General features: G+C 38.3%; 3 protein-coding genes across 6 annotated transcripts; all 3 read left to right on the top strand.

Moving 5' to 3' along the window:
- The first annotated feature begins 79 nt into the window (after positions 1-79).
- On the top strand, positions 80-8,655 carry LOC113046952 (mitogen-activated protein kinase 1-like). Its single transcript, XM_026208114.1, has 9 exons — positions 80-513; positions 1,927-2,109; positions 2,231-2,420; positions 2,766-2,882; positions 2,964-3,078; positions 4,088-4,219; positions 4,569-4,678; positions 4,794-4,922; positions 6,213-8,655. The coding sequence occupies exons 1-8, from the start codon at positions 302-304 to the stop codon at positions 4,911-4,913; spliced, it is 1,179 nt and encodes a 392-aa protein (XP_026063899.1). The 5' UTR covers positions 80-301; the 3' UTR covers positions 4,914-4,922; positions 6,213-8,655.
- A 1,135-nt stretch (positions 8,656-9,790) lies between these two features.
- LOC113046949 (lysophospholipase D GDPD3) lies at positions 9,791-14,918 on the top strand. 4 transcript variants are annotated; one of them, XM_026208109.1, is made up of 12 exons: positions 9,791-9,871; positions 10,433-10,585; positions 11,109-11,255; positions 11,747-11,789; positions 12,207-12,342; positions 12,741-12,786; positions 12,877-12,995; positions 13,132-13,221; positions 13,322-13,455; positions 13,531-13,590; positions 13,681-13,732; positions 14,580-14,918. In XM_026208109.1, coding segments are annotated over exons 2-12 (957 nt in total). In that variant the 5' UTR covers positions 9,791-9,871; positions 10,433-10,584; the 3' UTR covers positions 14,709-14,918. The 4 variants fall into 4 exon arrangements, with proteins under 4 accessions (XP_026063894.1, XP_026063893.1, XP_026063895.1 ...); XM_026208108.1 differs by lacking the exon at positions 9,791-9,871 and having other exon boundaries at positions 10,259-10,585; XM_026208110.1 differs by lacking the exon at positions 9,791-9,871 and having other exon boundaries at positions 10,260-10,585; positions 11,067-11,255.
- Positions 14,919-15,453: 535 nt separating this feature from the next.
- On the top strand, positions 15,454-18,759 carry LOC113046951 (protein yippee-like 3). Its single transcript, XM_026208112.1, has 5 exons — positions 15,454-15,758; positions 17,080-17,198; positions 17,316-17,359; positions 17,454-17,562; positions 17,695-18,759. Exons 2-5 carry the CDS (start codon positions 17,082-17,084, stop codon positions 17,782-17,784), a joined length of 360 nt encoding a protein of 119 aa, XP_026063897.1. The 5' UTR covers positions 15,454-15,758; positions 17,080-17,081; the 3' UTR covers positions 17,785-18,759.
- The last annotated feature ends 378 nt before the right edge of the window (positions 18,760-19,137 follow it).

Genomic DNA, 19,137 nt, shown 5'->3' with positions numbered 1-19,137 from the left:
TAAATCACGCCGCAGGTCCTGCCGTAGCCGTGGGAGGAGGCATGCGTGCACCCGCTCGAGCGCTCTGGCCTTCCACGCGCAGCGCGCGCCCAACTGTCGTACAGGAGAAGTGCGCGCTCGCGCTCCGTTTAGATGCTCGCATCCACAGGGGCCTTGACCGACTCCTCTTCCACTGTCAGCATAGCGCACCGTATAACGGCAGCCTTTACGATTCAATAGCCCTGTCTTTGATCTGAAGGCAAATAGGAGGCTCCCATACCCCAGAGACTGCGCGAAGGCGATTGATTTGCGAACAGAAGTGATGGCGGAATCGGGCAGCAGCGCGGCGGGGGCCGGAGCCGCGGGCTCGAGTAGCAGCACCGCTGGGGCTGGAGCTGCCGTCGCGGTCGGGGGAGCTAATGGAGCGGCAGGACCCAAGCCCGGCCTGGAGTCGGTGAAGGGACAGAATTTTGACGTTGGCCCCCGATACACCGATCTCCAGTACATCGGGGAGGGGGCCTATGGGATGGTCTGGTAAGCGGAAACTGCACGGTTTTGCCGTCGCACGCGTTGGTTGGTGACATTGCTGAATCGGGGAGAGTATTAATGTGCTGATAACGTTAACGTTACTGATCAGCTGTTTGTAGTGAAGAAAAAGGGTGTTGATTCTCTGAAAGCCTGTGGCATTACGCTTTTGTTTTTCATAGACAGAAAAAATAATATATACACGGCGTTTCAAAAGCAACAGAGAATCGTTTTCTCCGCTCAACAAGTTTCCTTGCACATCCTTCATAGAATCTCAGGGCTAACAATAGATTGCTAGTAAGACATTGGATTAAATCTCATTTCTTCAGCACAGTTTGAAAGCTTTGCGAGCTGCCTAAATTACATAAACCGTGTCTTTGGCATCATGTAGGAACGATCAAAAATGCTGTCTGGTTTACAGTGTCTCGATGCACGTGAATATATGTTTAAATAGGGCGAGCTCTCGATGAGTTTAGATGTTGAAAGTCACTTGTCATTTGTGATTTGGGGAGTGTTTTTGTTGTTTGTAGTGTGAGACTGCATGCTAGTGCTGTTGTCTTCACCGCTAACAATCTGTCATCTCTCTCTCTCTCTCTCTCTGAGCTCAAACAGGCGTGGTTACGATGCGGCCAGATGTGGATCAAGTGGCTTCGCAAACATTTCCGCGGTTTTTCTAGAAATAAGTTCGCACCGTTTTTGAGATGTCAAATCAACTGCTTATAAGTGTTGGTTAAAAGATGCGAAATATATAAGCGGCAAAATTCATAGCTGTGCGCGTCGGTCTGTCCTCCATCCTCAAAACGACTCCAGTTTCGCTGGAAGATGTAAACAAACCCCCTGTAATAAAACACAAAGGCCTTCTATGGACATCTTTGGGGTAGGGCTACCAGACAGCGGCATAATAAGAAAAATATATAAAGAAACAGATACTAGATATTTCCGCAAGTACAGTGCACATAGTAGTTTTAAACACATCAAATATATGTAAAATGGAGATTTTGGCCTGTCCCATCTGAGAGGTTTTCTTAAACCTAACAATTAAAAGCATACAAAAAATTATTTAATTAATGTCCATTTTGGTAATCCTTAAAATAAATAAATTAGAATATTTGAAATATTAAAATAATAATACAAAAAATAATGTCCTAAAATTGGGGCAACTTGGTGGGAAGACAATTTCAAGGTTATATCTAAAACACACACAGCAGGGATTTAAACAATTTATACATAAATATGAATAATATTTAACATAGCCTTAGGTTGACATTCAGGTTTTTTCTTAAGTTTAGTTTAAGCACCTCTGTTCACTTTTTAACATAATTCCCGATGCTTGTTTGAGTTAAATATGTGCACAAGCTGGTATGAGAATTTTTTGAATACTCCCTCCTCTCATCCCACCATCTCTTTCCCTGCCGCCTGCAGCTCAGCTTTTGATCATGTGAATAAGATCCGAGTGGCCATTAAGAAGATCAGTCCGTTTGAACACCAGACCTACTGCCAGCGCACGCTGAGGGAGATCAAAATCCTCCTGCGGTTCCGTCATGAGAACATCATCGGCATCAATGACATCCTGAGAGCGCGTCGCATCGATTATATGAGGGATGTGTATCCTTAAACATGCACTCCAAGCATACAGTGCACAAGGCTGAATTGTTGTACATACAGTACCATTGTATTCTGGAGAGTTTGGACCGTGTTATGCTGTAGTTCTTTAACTGCATTTCAGCTACATCGTACAGGACCTGATGGAGACCGACCTTTACAAACTGCTGAAGACACAGCAACTCAGCAATGACCATATCTGCTACTTTCTGTACCAGATCCTGCGAGGGCTGAAGTACATTCACTCTGCCAATGTGCTGCACAGAGACCTTAAGCCCTCGAACCTTCTCATCAACACCACCTGTGACCTCAAGGTCAGAAATGCCACACAGATTTTCCTGAAGAATAAAACTCTAGGTCTTAATATAATAAGCTGCATTTAGTGAGCCACTGACAGTGACAGAAGCTTCAGACAGATAACCTGACAGTAAAAAGTAAATCTGAAACCTAATGTGAAATGGAAATCGTTTTGTAAGTGATCTATTTCAGAGCAGATATTTTGAGCAACGCAAGGCCAAATTTAGTAATGTAGTTCTTGTGCTTTGTGCAATCTTAAGGCAGTGAGCCTAGAGAAGCTAAATATAGCAGTGAGGGGCTTTTAAAGCAAAATTGCATGTTGGAGAGTTGTATGGAGGATAATTACATTTCCTCACCCATAGATCTGTGACTTTGGGCTGGCGCGGATAGCTGACCCTGAACATGACCACACCGGATTCCTCACAGAGTATGTGGCTACTCGTTGGTACCGTGCTCCTGAGATCATGCTCAACTCCAAGGCATGTCCACGTGTCTGTGTGGTTAGCATTTAACACATTACCTTGATGCATGTTTTCACATTCTCTCTCTTAATCTTTCAGGGCTACACCAAGTCTATTGATATGTGGTCTGTGGGTTGCATCCTAGCTGAGATGTTGTCCAACAGACCCATCTTCCCTGGAAAGCATTATCTGGACCAGCTCAACCACATTTTGGGTGAGAACTAGTGCTTGATGCTCTTTCGAATTTGCCCATTTTCTGACTTCCTATTCATTTGTTTAATTTTCTGCTCTACCTCAAGCACAACATAAAAAAAAGAAAGAAAAAAGCTTGTATGTGGCAACTACATGCAGCCCGGAGAGTGCCGTGTTATGACTCAGTGACATGCTGTATCAGTGCGGGCAGGAAACACTCTGTAGAGTATTGACTATCTGCTTCTGAACAGTGTGCAGTGTCATCATCAGCCACTTCCCTGTTTTCCGGGAACATACTAAGTGGCTGTTTTCGACACTGATTATAGTAAGAAAGAATTTCTGAAGGACCGTGTAACCATGAAGACTGGAATAATATCTAATGAAAATCAGCTTGGCCATCGCAGGAATTAATTACATTGTATTTAAAAATTAAACGATTATTTAAAATTGTAATGATGTCCCATATTACTGTCTTAACTCTTTTTTAATTTTATTATTATTATTTTTTTTTATCAATTAAAGGCAGCATTGGTTAACATAAGAGACTTCTTTTAAAAGCATAAAAAAATCTTACCAACCCCAAAATTTTGAACAGTGTATAATTTTATATTTTGTCAATTATTTGGATGTATTTTGTAGAATGTATGTTAACTTTATTATTCTATTTAGTTGCAACGCAGCACAGAATTTTAAATGAATTAATTACAAAATACTGTATATTTTGAATGGATGTGTAAAAATGCTTTTTAAGGGTATTCAGAAGTATTTTCTACTCCCTTGACGAGTCCTATTTCTTTTTTTAATTTAACTATGCACAATTAAATTTTAGTTGCATTATATTGTTTCCATTAGCATTGTTTTCTTCCCTGATTTCCGCGATCTATCAAGGCTGCTTTAACAAAAACCAAAGTAGACTGTGGAAACAATGGTTTTCAGTTTAGGACCACTGTACTGTATTGTTGTAATTTGTCCCATTTGGGAATGCAAGCACATTGTTCATTATATGAAAATTTTCCTGCCCCATCAACCAGGTATTTTGGGCTCCCCCACTCAAGATGATCTGAACTGCATCATCAACATGAAGGCCAGGAACTACCTCCAGGCTCTACCCCAGAAACCCAAAATCCCATGGAGCAAGCTGTTCCCCAAGGCAGACAACAAATGTAAGTTTACACATTAGGATGTTTAGTGAAATGATATGTAGAGGGGTCTGGCAGGAGCCGTCTCAAGTGTGTGTGTGTCTCTGTGTGTTGTGTGTATGAGTGAGTGTGGGAGTACTGAACAAATGTGGGTGTCAACAAATGGTCTTTTTGACAGTCTGACTGCATTGTCCAAGTATGTTTAATAAAACATTGGCAGGGAAGACATCCTTGTATGCTTTTTCTCTGTTGTGACTATAGTTGTGCATGATAATGTCAGTTGTATGTTAGAACTAGTGAATAAGTTGCTTTGTGATCATAAATTTAACAGAAATGTGGAACTTCTTTATGTACTTTTACCATTGCATTTCAGCTCTGGATTTATTGGACCGCATGTTAACCTTCAACCCCATCAAACGTATAACTGTGGAGGAAGCACTGGCCCACCCCTACCTGGAGCAGTACTATGACCCCTCTGATGAGGTATCATCTTTCCCCTCTCCGTCATTTCTGTCTAACACCCCTTCAGTCTGTCATCTGTACAATCCCATATCTGTTAGTGAAGCCTAACAGCATTTCGCATTGTTTGCAAATTTAGCCAGTGGCTGAGGAGCCCTTCACTTTCAACATGGAGCTGGATGACCTTCCTAAAGAGAAGCTGAAAGAGCTGATCTATGAGGAGACGGCCCGCTTCCAGGCCACCTACCAGGGCTCCTGAGAGGGACAGGTACAAAAACACAAGTGTACACGCCAAATGACCTAAATTGTTAGAAATGTTAATATATGAATATGGTTATATAGTAGTATTCTTTGTAAAGGATTGTTCACACCAAAGATGATAACTATAAAGATATAGTATTAAAAATCGTTCTGCGTATTGAAGAATAGCAGAGCCCACACCACAGAGAAATTATAATATTGGAGTCACTTTCAGAACGTTTATTTCCAGCTGATGAACGATACAAACATTGACACCCATTCAGAATCCATGCTGCTGTAATGAGCTCGAGAGTTTAAAGCGGCAGACGCGCGTGCGCTTAGAAAATACATACGATGTCGTCCACTGGTGTGGATACTAATATTATTATCTTTATAGTTATCTTTTTTAAATATAAAAAAATAATATTTTAACTAATACAAAAATGAAAACTGACATTTCTCTTTATAATAATCATCTTTTTTGTCTGTTCTGTATATTATCATATTAAGAATTACTTTTTTTTTTTTTTTTATTGAATATTATATAATTGCAGTTTTTTTTTTTTCCAATGAAAGCAATTCTCAAATTCTCCCTAAACTGAGTAAAGCCACATTGAGTCTGAAATTTGTGCACGTTAAAAAAGATTAATACAACCCTTTTCACGTTTTGTCAATCACGTTTGCACACTGCCTCCAAACCTTTTGTCTGTCATAAAAATACAATTGGATTAGGTTTGATTTTCTGTGTTTTTCTCATCCATAGCAAGCTTTTTTTAAGAGGTGTTTTGACAATTAAGAGCCACCGCACATGCAAAGCCAAATTCAAGAATGGCGCCTGACAAGCTGATCCACTTTGTCCCGCAGCACAGAAAATTGGTGGCCTTCTTTTTAATATATGGCTCCAGTAGTGCTAACAAAGCATCAAACTGAGCCACTGACATCCTGAAGTGAACTTTGAATCTCCCGGGATAATCCCGCAGGTCCTCGATAAGCTCTCGACGCTGTCTCAGGATTGAGTGGACCCAGTATTTCCTCTTTCTTTTTCTCTTAAGAAAGAAATCATTCTCGCTACTTGAAGACTCCATCTTGTAGTGTTTTTTTTTTTTTCACAAAAGATTAATTCAGATTAATCGGACTCTTTGTGCAAGGTTTATTTAGGATTTTTAGGATGACGAATTTGAAAAACGCGTATGAAAATTTCAGTCTCAGTGTGCTGGGACCTTTACTCTTGTTTGAAGTATTTCCATGCTTAACCTTGTCTTGATGTCTGTCTACTGATGGTCAGTAATCCTTTTTTTTTTTATTTTTTTTCCCCCAGCCATCACGGAGAATAACCGAGCAGCATGGAGTCTCCGATAAAGATAACTCCAGACAACCTGCAAAAACATATACATACATATATACATAAAAAAAAACAAGATAAAAATACAAAAAAAGATCTACATTTAAAAACTTGAGCTATGTTTTATCTGTCCATCTCTCTCTTTCTTGCTGGAAAGCTGTACGCTAGTTTGTGCTTGTAACATCTTATCATAACCCCATTAATGAGGGCCGCCAGACTCGCTGTTCTCATCGCATACCACACACAGCGCCTGCGCTCTCAAACAATTGCATCTTTCACCCTTTCGATCAATACCCTGCTTCTCTCTCTGTCTGTATCCATCTCTTTCTCTTTCTGTCTCTCTGGAGCGTGTCTCTCCACTGGTCTGTGATGTTCCTTTCTTCATTCCACAGAGATGGAGAGAGAGGAGGAGGATCTCTATGATGGGCACTGACTGGTGTGTGTGTATATATAAGTGGTTTTGAGTTTCATTGGAGTAATGTAAGTTGGCAATCTGTTTGTACACTGTAATTTGAACGTTGCAATCAGTTACAAATCGTGTTTTGTAATGTTGGGAATTAATATTTGAGTATCTTTTGAAATATAAAGTCATTGCTTGTGTTTAAATTTTTTTTTATGCATTCAAAGACAAATGGCTACATTTAATGAGCTTGGACTTTTGTTTAGTGAGGAAAAAGAGGTGGAACGGAGGAAAGCGTGCGAGATGGAATAGTATCATCTGCTGTAAGATGTCATGTTCTACTGTTGAGAACGGAGACTATTTCTTGCCAGTGTTCTTGGGAAATTAAAGCCATCAGTATCATTTTTTTCATTTAATGTTGGCTTCCTTTCCCTCTTTCTCCTCCTCTCGCTCGTCTGTTCATTTGCTGGAGGTTCTGTGGCGTGCAGACCTTCATTGTGCGTTTTATTTTTTTTTAGGGGGGTTGATACTGATTTCCTTGTGAATAACAATAGTTGTCATTGGTTACCATGTCCATAGCTACTGTTGCCATGATTCCGTTCTGATAAGTCACACGTAGCTCCCCACGTTCTGCCTTTGTTTCTCGCAGATGTCGGTCCCTTCTTCTTTTGTCTTTCGCATCTTGTTTTGTTTTTCTTCACTTGTCCTGGAGTGATTGAGGAATCATAGCCAAGCTTAACACTTTCAGAGCCATAGCACATTTTTTCTCATTCCCTCCCTGTGATGTCAGAACATTTCAAAGGGCTTTTCCACAGGGCTTGCTGACCTCATCATGCCTCTCCTGCCTGTGATTGGCTCAGCTTGTGTTTATCTAGTTTCGAAATGACTTCTTCTGCATGCGTTGCATCTTAGATGGAACTACCTGCCTTTTATTCTATGTTTTCGGTGAGATGTCGCCATCTTTCGATGCCGTTTTTAAAGAAACCGTCATTGCTTTTGGCCAATCATGGATGAGGAAAGCATGTTCAAGTGGGAAGAGTTAAAATGGCACAGTGTGTAGCTGTTTTGCATAAATACATGGCGTGAGTTGCATAAATTGTAAAACCCCATTGAGACGAGCCCCAACTGCAGAGGAAATTCACCCCGCACGTCTATCACGTAACATTTCGGTGCACCTGCACTTTGTGTCCAAATGACCAAACGTTTGGTTTTCAGTTCAGTTTTTAGTGCAATTTGATCGATTCCTGTGACAAACATTTCCTTGTTTTCGTTCTGAGCTTTAGTCTTCATCTTTTTTTTCTTAATCCCCTGCTTGTTAGGGTGAACTGTAACAGGCAGTGATGGTTGGTCGAGTCCCATGTCTGTCCGTCTGTCCTTTCCAACCAGAAGCTGCTCTTCTCTGCTTCCTCTTGAGGAGCACTGATCCTCCCGCTCTGTGATCTGAGGGAAACAACTCATTACCAAGAAAATGATTATTTATATTACTGTATTGTCAATGGCAATGACATGCTTATTGTGAATGGGACCATGGGGACTGTCAGCAGTCTCTCTCACACACACACACACACACACACACACACACGTATTTCTCACATATAAACCTGCACGCATACAGTGTATTATTTCAAAAGCCTGCAAAGGAGGCAGATATAATGTCCTTTTAATGGCTGTTATTATGATTATTGCTGGTGTTAAATTGGTGAGTTTTTTTGTATTTTATTTTATGAAAAGGGATTTAAAAACGTATGTCCTTTTTTTAAAGTATGTTTTGCATTTCTTTCATTTTGTTCGCTTTGGGTGTGAAAAATAATTGGCTGTTCACTCTTTCTGAAGTCTGTTTTTTCCCTAGACCTTATAAGGAATTATTTTAAAAGACGATTAAAGGATATGGGTAGATTGTCAAGAGAAATGAGCTATGGATGGTTATAGCCTATGTATATGCTTATGGGTATAATAAATTAAACCATTAACTAAAACAGAATTATATACATATATTAAATAAAATTCTTGATACTGTAAGTCTTTGTCTCATGTGTGGTTTTTTTTTTGTATCATAAAAAGGGGATTTTTTTTTTTTTTGCTTTACTGATTTATTTTTATTTATTTATTTTTTTTTTGAAAAAGGGAAATACATTTGAATAAAAATGTAAATTTTCTGGTATTTATCTTATTAAATAATCATATAAACATATAATTGACCATCAATAATCAGCCCTATATACTGACATACGGAACTTTTTATTTTCAAATATTAAAAAATAATATTTAATATGTTCTCCTTTAATTAAAATCATTACAGGTGTTTTAGATTTTGTTTAAGACCTAATTGTGCATGTGACTCATTTAAATGGACTGCTTTGCTTGTGCACTTAAAAGTAATTCAATTTTTATTCGTGGTAGATTTTTTTTTAAATTGTTACTCAAATATAAATCATTATTTGCTTATATGTTTGATAGATAATTATGTCCTTGCCTCTGTCTAGTGAATAGTTTGAGGGCTTGTTCCAATTTCACAATACACAGGTTTTATAACCGTTACATTTCTTTTAGTCATATTCCCTGATATAGTTTTTGAAGATGGGAGTTGTTATCTGGTTTTGTGTGAAGGGAGTGGCATTGTGGCAATCAAAATCCACTTAATTTTCCTTATCGATGAAAAGTAAAGCATGGATGTGCATGTCAAGTTCAAGCCGAGCAGAGGTAAACTTTAACAGAAGTTCATGTGTCGTTAATTTTATGGCTAATGAGTGGACTAATATTCTCCTCCAAATTCCATTCCTTTTTTTTCTAGAAACTTATTTACCATTTATCTCTTCATAAATCAGCCATGTTGCCGGTCCAGTTGGACCACTCCTCTACTTCGCCAACATGTTTCAGCATGGGTTGGGAACTCTGCTGTGAGGCATTCTGCTCTTGGAGACAGATCCAGCTCCTTGTGCATTGGGTGTGTTTGCATGCTACTCGTTCAAACAAAACTCGAGTGACTAAAATGCTTTTATTAGCACATTGATTCACTGCAGTTTTCGTTATGTGAAACTGAGGTGAATCAATTTTTGGTTGAAACCAGCTTGCCAAGACTGCACAAATCAGCTATGGATTATTAGTATCTCTCTCAGCCTCACTTCCCATTTGTTTCTGCCTCCCTTTGTTTGTTCACTTACAGTCTCTCAGCAGTTCTAAACAGAAACCAGAACAATAGAACACAAAAATGTTCTGCTGACTGACAGAACTAACAGTGAGTACATTTGTTGTGTGTGCAGTACTTTGAGTTTGCATTTATCCCACCGTAAGCCTTTTTTAAGCACTGAAATGTGCCAAACATCAGCTCGTGTCCTCTGCTATCTACTACCAACTGTTGCAATGACACAGAAAAAAACAAAAGTCTCCTGTGCTGTCTATCCTGTCCTGTGGGTCCTCCTTTCATTTCTTGCCCTAGTGCCCTAGTCAATTTGCACTAGTGAGAATTTAAAGTAAAGAAAAAGTGAAGCATCCAAACAGAATGATATGTGCTGGGAGGCCTCAGGCAGAGGGTTCAAACAAAGCTCAAAAAGACGAGCGAACTGCATTCCACAACATTCATACACCACTGACATTCATAGAAAAGGGGTGGGGGGGGGGGGGATTCTGAGTGGCAAAGAGCACAGCTACCAATGACTGACTGATAACTAAAAACGCATACCTAGAGAGAAAGGTTTATTGTTTAGGTCTTTCTCTTCTGCGATCGCATTGATGTTGGCAGGAATGAAGGAAAAGGAGGAAGGTTTACATTGCGATCTCATTTTGCTTTGCTCATTAGGCAACATTTCTTGCAAAGAAAAGGGAGTGGCTGGGAAACTAGTTAACGTTTCCAGGGAAAAGATAAGGAGAATCACACTGGCATCAGCACTGAAGACAGGTGAAGCAGACACTCCTGGATAGATCAGAAAAGAAGCTGAAGGAATAAACAGAAGTACTGGCAAGTTGTTTTTTTGGTGTTTATTATTACTAGATGGGGAATTATCATGTGTATATATACTGTATATGATACAATATACAATAAAGAAATGTCAAAGATTTAATTAAACATGAAAATTTGAAGTAGAAAGGGTGAAATAGCATATTTCTGTAAAACATACTCCAATTATATATATATATATATATATTTTTTTTACTTGTTTTATTTGTGTGTAGTATGACAGACAGACAGATATTACACTTTTAATTTGCATATGCATTTGTAATATTTTTTTTACAATTAATATCATTGGTGTATAATAGGATGTTTTGGAAGTTAAATTAAATTACATATTTTTGATATTACATCTTTGTTTTGATGTATATATAATACATTTTAGAGTTTGTTTAATGATATTGCTGTATAACATTACAATTTTGATGTGAGATTCAAAGAAAATATGAACTAGTATTGAAATCGGATATTTTCTTCAAAGATCAGCTTTGTGCGTTCACCTGCTGCTCTCTGCGCCCCTTAGTGGGAGTCATGGAAAGCTTCCTGTACTTCCTGCTCCCAGCAGTAGGGGGCTACGCTCTCGCTTCACTCTTCTTCCTGAAGAACCCTCACATTCTGCACAAGAAGAAACAGACAGCCTTCTTCTGCACCCACATCTCTCACAGGGGAGGTACGGTATCCGAGTCATGTCTGGGGTTTGGGGTTTGGGATTCTTACCTAGTCACAGTAGTCTAATAGTGGCATAGTAATTAACTGTAATGATGCTGAAGATAAACATTATATCAAATCACAATGAAATCATCTGCACCTGTTGCTCTATGCATGTCATGGCCAAAGTATTTTAAGTGACCTAACATACAGCAAGGAAAGTAACCTAAACCTTCTGATTTACAAAAGATTATTTTATCAACTGTATATAATCTGTTTATAAATATATGGACATCTTGTGACTATCCCGTAAACCTGTCAATACACAGCATTAGATAACAGTGTGTTATATGTGTTATATGACAGCATGTATGAGTGTTTTCCTCGTGGGGTTTGTATATAAAGCTAGTTAATGTGTGACTGAGTAAGCGATTAACTATTTGAGGAATTTTTATGTTTGTGTGTCTATGAGAGTCGTTCCACATTTCCTGACCTCCTGCTCTCTGTCCTCAGGCAGTGGTGAAAGGATTGAGAACACGATGGAGGCCTTTACACAGTGAGTCTCAGATCAGTTTTTCAGAACGAACAGTAGATCAGTATCGGCTCCTTTTAACGTCCTATCTTACATTTGTGTTACTGTATTACAATTTGAATTTTCCCAGTCCTTTTAGGGGAATAGCTTTGCCTTATATTAACATACTCACTCTGAGACTGACAATCATTTCAGTCTGAATACTTGGGCCACTGTTTTATAATTAATAAAAGTGAATAAGGACTGGGACAAAACTGTCCAAAAACTAACAAAAATAAATCTCTCAAAAAAAAAATCTCATTCTTTATAGTTCAAGTAATTGAAAGTAATACATATATGAAACTTGATGACATTTATTCACTGAAAACATTTACCTTAACTGATCTAGCCGCAGCCATTAAAGTCGCAAAAAGATGTCCAAAATGTCTCTTTTCCTTTCAGCGCTGCTGAAGTGGGCACAGAGATGCTGGAGTTAGACTGTCACTTGACTAAAGACGGTCATGTGGTTGTGTCACATGATGAAAACCTCCTGCGACAGACTGGGCAAGATGTCAACATTTCCTCCTTAAACCTGGAGGTCAGGGGTCAAGCTTTTCTCATGATATACTGTGCAGCTCTACTTGCTCTGTTTAATACTTACCACTTATCAAAGAAAACAATGAACCGTGGTTTCCACAAAATTATAAAGCAGCACAACTGTTTTCAACATTGATAATAATAAGCAATATTCCTTGAGCACAAAATCAGGATATTAGGATGATTTCTGAAGGATCATGTGACTGGAGTAATGATAAAAAAAGTTATTTAAAATAGTAATAACTTTGAAATACTGTACTGTTTTACCCTACTTTGGTTACATAAATTGTGAACATAAAAAAAAAATAATCTTACAGACCAAAAACTTTTGAATGCTAATGTTTATACTTGATAATTAATGTTTTCCTTTTTCATAATTATTATGAATTTATTTGTTAGGAGTTGCCACCTTATAATGAGACTCTGGAGGTGACCTTTAAGACAGGTTTGTGTTTTTACCAGTGAAACTGCTAACACATATTAACATGTTTATTAATGCATAATGATTATACATGTTTTAATTCCCTTTGCACAGGCCACTTCAGCACTGGGTCAGATAGAAACTTGGCACTATTAGAGGATGTCTTCCGCAAATTTCCACACATAGCTGTAAACATTGAAGTGAAAGAGAATAACAGCATGCTGATAGAGAAGGCAAGAGAGCAATCATCATCCTCACATAGATTTACCATGAAATCTGATCCCTAATTTAACTACATCTGTTTACTAAAACTCCATCTTAGTTCTTTTATCTCAATTATGTTATATTTCATGTGCTGTTTTTATTCAGATTTCTGATCTTGTGAAGAAATACAACAGAGAGGCCATCTCAGTCTGGGCCTCTGTTGACTCCACCATCATGGAAAACTGTCGCAAAACAGTGCGTATGCATTTATGTTCTCTGTTTTGTTTCAAAGATTTATCGCCCACATACTTTCCTCTTTCTTACCGCTTTAGTTTTCCTTTTTTGTCAATGGCAGAACTCCTCCATGCCCTACATGTTCACTGTAAAGCGCGGTTTAAAGCTGCTCCTGCTCTACTACACCGGTCTCTTGCCATTTGTTCCCCTCGGAGAGAGTTTCCTGCAGTTCTACTTGCCACAAATCATGAACAGGTCAGTATACCACAGATATTTAATTCTGTGTTGTGTAATCACACTGATGCATTTTCACTAATTTCTTTCTTACAGAGAATTCATACCTGATATGTGGATTATGAAAAGCAGACTGGTCGTCTCTTTAATTCAAAGGTAACTAATTTTATTGGTATAATCAGACTATACTTTTATTAAACTTTTTATTCTTAGATTGAAATGGTTTTCTGTGGTTTTCTTTGTCAGACTAACATTGAGGAAAGCGATGTTCAAGCACCTCAGAGACAGAGGAATTCAGGTCTGTGGCCATGCTATATCATGTTTTTGTGTTGTTAAAGGAATAGTTCACCGAAAAAAATAATTTTGCTGAAAATTTTTATTCACCCTTAGTTTATCCAAAGTGTTGCTGAGTTTGTTTTTTCATCGTGACAGATTTGGATAAATGTAGCATTACATCACTTGCTTACCAGTGGATCCTCTGCAGTGAATGGGTGCCGTCAAAACGCATCAATATCACAATAATCCATTCATCTATCCAATCATCTATTAATGTCTTTTAAACTAGACAGCTGTGGGTTTGTAAGAAACAAATCCATCATTTAGACATTTTTAACTTTAAACTTTTGGTTAAAAGTTGAGTCTTCTATCCATATAAGGAGAGTAACATGGACAGATTAGGCACTGTTTACAAGAGAAAACTATTCTAAACAAATATGTCAGTGGATACGGTGTGAGGACAAAAGGTTATGGATATTTTCACTGGAAGAAGCATTATACACTTGTATTTTGGCCAGAGACTACATTAAACACCTTAATGAAGGATTTGTTTCTTATAAATGCACAACTTTCCACTTTATAGAACTTTAAATGATGGACTGGAATTGTGTGGATTATTGTGATGTTTTTATCAGCTGTCTGGACGCTGATTCCAACGGCATCCATTCACTTGGTGAGCAAGTGATGCAATGCTAAATTTCTCAAACAAACTATATCTACATCTTGGATGGCCTGAGAGTGAGTAAATGTTCAGCAACTTTTCATTTTCGGGTGTACGTCCTTTTAGAAAAGCAACTGGTCTCAGTTTGTGCGTAATGTAGCTGCATGCATCAAAATTAAGAAACAAAATGTTCCTTTTTTTTCTTTAGATTCATCTCTTTGTGTGTAATGTGGAACAAGATATTGAGGCTGCGTTTGCTGCAGGAGCAACAGGAGTCATGACTGATTATCCCATCCTGTTATCAAACTATATTAGAAGACACACACAAGACACGTGATCAAACACAGATACACAATGTACTGAACCCCTTGTCTAGTCAAACACACTCACTGTACAAATACTGTTTGCCTTTAAACATACAGCCACGTTTTATATTAGCTTATCAGCACTGGCATAGTGTTGACATAAAACTTGTTTTATGGCATTCTTCATGGGACATTTCTCGAGTATGAACACACATGAGAATAAACAGAACTCGGTTACTCTACAAGTGGACTCTTTTCTTTATTATTCCACCATGTTTACAGCAAGGTTATTGTGGTTTTCAGTCAGGCTGGGTCAGTTTAGCGCCTCCCTACCTGTGTTTCCAAACAAACATATCCAACTTTTTTGAGAGGCCGTGCAAAGTCTACCAGCTGTGCTCAACAGGGGATCGGTAGACATCAAAGACTGTCCTTTTATAAATCTGCTTCAGATATAAAAATACATTATCTTTCAGTGAATCGTTTGATGTCACACAACCACGGCGGATTCAATTATTCAGTAAAGTATTTTTCAGAACATCTGCGTGACTTGTTTGTCATGCAAACAACCCAGAGGACCAAAAATCGCCTCTTCTGAAGAAGCGATAAGACGAAGATAGCCAAAACACGAGGGCTTTGTTGTTCTGCTCGCTGAAACGTTAACGCAAACGCAACTGTTGAGTTCAGGTGACTTCGAACGCTCGGGAAGAGCGCCTCTGATTGGCTGACCTATATTCCAGACGTCGCTGTCTGGATTCTGATTGGTCAGCCGCGGTTTGTTTTGCGCCACATGACGTATAAGAAACTTCCTCAGAAAAAAACAGTAAACAAATTCATATATTCGGCTGGAACGTATTGAGCAGCGCTTGCTTGCTTTAATTTTTTGGGAATTACGAAGCTTTCGGTTGACATCACACGCAGGTTAAAGCAGGTCGACATACAGGAGCGACACAAAGAAGGGAACTGTAGGAAAAGCTCAGCGCGCCGCACGTTTGTTTGGTTTAGTGATTAGTGAACGCTCAGGCTTCTCTTCCGGTAACAATACTGCGAGCATCGCTTGTCTTGAAGAAATCGTTCATATTTAGGTGAGTCCATTTTCATTGTTACGTAGCGAGTCAAATGGGTCGATGAGGCTAGGAGCAATTCTAATGTGAAACGACTCTACTGATGCTTGTAGAGCCAGTACACGATGGTGAAATCGCAGGGTTTTATTTCGAAACGTGAATAAAAGTGACTGACATACGTGCATCTGGCCGCGTTCGTTAGTTCTATTTTCTATCAGTGAAGGGGGAATGATTCAAGTCCGCGAATCGGTTCTTTTGAACAGTTCATTTCAAAAAAAGATTTGGCGGTCATTTTTAAGCTGTGATTGGTCCTTGACATACCGATACATCGTTTGTCATTTTATTCATTTATTTGGCCTACATAGATAGGATGTTATTCTTGTAATTTCCTGTGCCCCTATTCAGTTTGTTGCAATGGTGATTATTCTTATGGAACATTATCATTAATTCAAAAACCCTAAGAACAGTTTAATTGTACATTTCAAATAATACTAAAATTAATTTTAAAGTTAGGCTCTAAGTACTTTTTTTATAAAATCAACACATAGTGTAGTAAATTAGTTTTCCCCTAATCTTATTTTTAATAGTTTGTGTTATTATTCTGCTAATTTAGTATTTTAATGTTTGCCCCATCAGGCAAAATCTCTTGTTCCCCAGTTGATTTGACTCCCAATGTTCTCTGCTCATTAGGAATCGGTTTGGAACACCGGTTCAACCGAATCGTTGAACGAACCCGACTCAAATGAACGATTCATTCACGTTTTTCCAGCTGCATTTTGGGACTTGCTGTAACGTTGTAGTCAATATAAACTGAAACTAGAATCGTGAGCGTGTCTGTGCAAATGTTGTAACTATTAAAGTATTTATAATCTAAACCTTTTTTAGTATTTATTACAGCATGCCATAGTTATTAATTACCTCTCACCCCTTTTTACCCTCGTGCCTGGCATGCCATATATGGGGTAACTAGAGTGTGGGCAGCCAAGCAAAGTAGGTCATGTGGATGTTTTTTCTTTTTCCTGCTATATCTCTGAAACAGGATACAATATTTGCAGCAATGTGGAAATGCTTGCCATAAATGTCACTTTCAGCATGCATAAAATCTCAAAGCATTTGGTTTGCTTTGAAAATCAAAACATTAATAGCTGAAGATGTCAATGCCATGCTTTATAACCCATTTGGCAACCCCGCAAGAAGCTGTTTTGTCTGTCAAAGCTGCTTTGTAGCCTCTCCCTCAAGTTTTTAATGGTCTCATTCACACATGAGAAGGGACAGCAAAATATGTTATCCTTGCATATATTATCTGACACTCACTGTTTTTGATTGTGTGTGTTCCTCAAAGACATGGTGAAGCAGACCAAGGCCAAAACTTTCCAGGCCTATCTGGACTCCTGTCACCGCCGCTACAGCTGCGTCCACTGCCGTGCACACCTGGCCAACCACGATGACCTGATTTCTAAGGTGAGAGTTCCTTTTGTGTGATGTTCTTTTTTTTTGGGGGGGGGGGCATATTTACAGCTAGATTTGTGAATTGTGATGCTGTTTGCATTAAAGACTCACGTGTTTGTCTATTTTCAGTCATTTCAAGGCAGTCAAGGACGTGCCTATCTGTTCAATTCTGTGTGAGTATCACTTCTGAAGAAAAAAAAATCTCAGAGATTGAATCATATTGTGATGGAAGAAATAGTTGGTTTAATTGTCATTTTGTGATTTCAGGGTGAACGTGGGTTGTGGCCCAGCAGAAGAAAGGCTTCTGCTGACCGGTCTTCATGCTGTAGCTGATATTTACTGCGAGAATTGCCACACCACACTGGGCTGGAAATATGTAAGCATGTATTGTTTTAATAAGACATGTAGAAGGAAATTATTTTTTGTTGTTGCAAAAATGGTTTTATTTCTATCACTACCCTGCAGTCTGATCGCAATTTTTTTTTCCTCTTTCTCCTTTCCTCTACAGGAGCAGGCGTTTGAGTTAAGTCAGAAGTATAAGGAGGGAAAATTTATTATTGAATTATCTCACATGATTAAGGATAATGGCTGGGACTGAAGCGTTCAGCCTTTGCTTTAACTTTCTGTCACCGCTTGCAGCTTCTCCAAGATCGTCTTGAGATGCTTTCTTTTATATATATCCATCTATGATCTACATTTACTATTGTGAGCACCTTTTTCCACACTTGTATCCCAATGCACCAGTTTTTTAAGGGGGCAGGGCAGTCTTGGGTGATTGGTTTGTGTGTGTGTGTGTTTGTTTGTGCCTTTTTATATGTATTTGGAGGTGTGCTTGTGTGTGAGGCATGCTTGAAGAAACCGTGCTAAAATTATCAACTACTTAAATCCAGTTTTAAAGAATTCTTGACATAAGCCCACAAATTCTCCAAATTAAGTGCAGTTCATGAGGTTTGGATATAGTATGATCAAAATGCCAAGATCCAATGCTTTTTTTTTTAATTCAATTAATTTTTACTTTAAAGAGCGAGGTATTTGTGAAAGAGGTAGTGCGAGTGAAATAACTTTATCGTATGTTGTTTGTGTCTGTGTTTGTGGGGCTTAGAGTGGATAATGTGCAATATGTGTGTATGTGAGAGAGTTTGCATTAAGGATGATTCATGCCTCCAAATTAAGTCATTTTTGGTTGAATTCATCTTTTACTTTACCAAGTCACTGGGGAGTCCCAACAGATTATCATCCTGATGAACAAGCAGGCTTGTTGCTGTAGAGATGTCCACAGTTGACTGACCTTCTTAAGACACGTCAGTTACAGCTTATAAGTATATACAGCTTATTGTAATTGAGATATTAATTTTTCTGTTTGTCTTGTTTCTTGTTTTGTTTTTATTGTCTATGAGAAATGTATTAAGTATATTCTAACACTGAGCAGCATGTACAGAGGCATTGATCTGATCATTTTAGAGCAGACATGTAAATGTGCTTATGATTGTGTAGCAGAATATTTCTTTGAATGCTTAAGTGTATTAAGTTAACCTGAATTCTTTACATTAAAGTATGGGGTAAATGAAAACTGTCAAGGTTTTTTGTTTTACAAAAAATTGGTTCGGAAGCAGTGTATTTTTTTAATGTTAAAGAACGCTTTTCTATTCAATATTCTTCAATGTTAAAATGATACGATACATTTTAAGCAAAAGTACGCTACAATGGAACACTGAACAACACTGTACACTGTAACATGGACAAAAATATGTGAACATTTTCAATGCAGTGATCTTAAATATGATGGACGTGTTATAATGGAACAAAGTATTATTACGATATACGTATTATATCGAGCATAGACTGTATAAAAATATATCGACACGTTTTATTACACACACACACACACACACGAGCAAGGATTAGTATAATGGATTAAAGAACGCTAACAAATGCTCAAATGAATTGACGG

Source organism: Carassius auratus, chromosome 28, assembly GCF_003368295.1.
Source record: "Carassius auratus strain Wakin chromosome 28, ASM336829v1, whole genome shotgun sequence".
Lineage (NCBI taxonomy): Eukaryota > Metazoa > Chordata > Actinopteri > Cypriniformes > Cyprinidae > Carassius > Carassius auratus.
Note: the sequence above shows the minus strand (reverse complement) of the source record. Positions and strands in the feature narration are given on the sequence as shown.

Bases quoted from the DNA above. Each gene is read 5' to 3' on its own strand.
- LOC113046952 (XM_026208114.1), top strand. From the start codon at position 302: ATGGCGGAATCGGGCAGCAGCGCGGCGGGGGCCGGAGCCGCGGGCTCG. The intron at 514-1,926 runs GTAAGCGGAAAC...TGCCGCCTGCAG, and splicing joins GGGGCCTATGGGATGGTCTG to CTCAGCTTTTGATCATGTGA. The intron at 2,421-2,765 runs GTCAGAAATGCC...CCTCACCCATAG, and splicing joins ACACCACCTGTGACCTCAAG to ATCTGTGACTTTGGGCTGGC.
- LOC113046949 (XM_026208109.1), top strand. The intron at 13,591-13,680 runs GTAACTAATTTT...TTTCTTTGTCAG, and splicing joins GTCGTCTCTTTAATTCAAAG to ACTAACATTGAGGAAAGCGA. The intron at 13,733-14,579 runs GTCTGTGGCCAT...TTTTTTCTTTAG, and splicing joins TCAGAGACAGAGGAATTCAG to ATTCATCTCTTTGTGTGTAA.
- LOC113046951 (XM_026208112.1), top strand. From the start codon at position 17,082: ATGGTGAAGCAGACCAAGGCCAAAACTTTCCAGGCCTATCTGGACTCC. The intron at 17,360-17,453 runs GTGAGTATCACT...TTGTGATTTCAG, and splicing joins GCCTATCTGTTCAATTCTGT to GGTGAACGTGGGTTGTGGCC. The intron at 17,563-17,694 runs GTAAGCATGTAT...TTTCCTCTACAG, and splicing joins CCACACTGGGCTGGAAATAT to GAGCAGGCGTTTGAGTTAAG.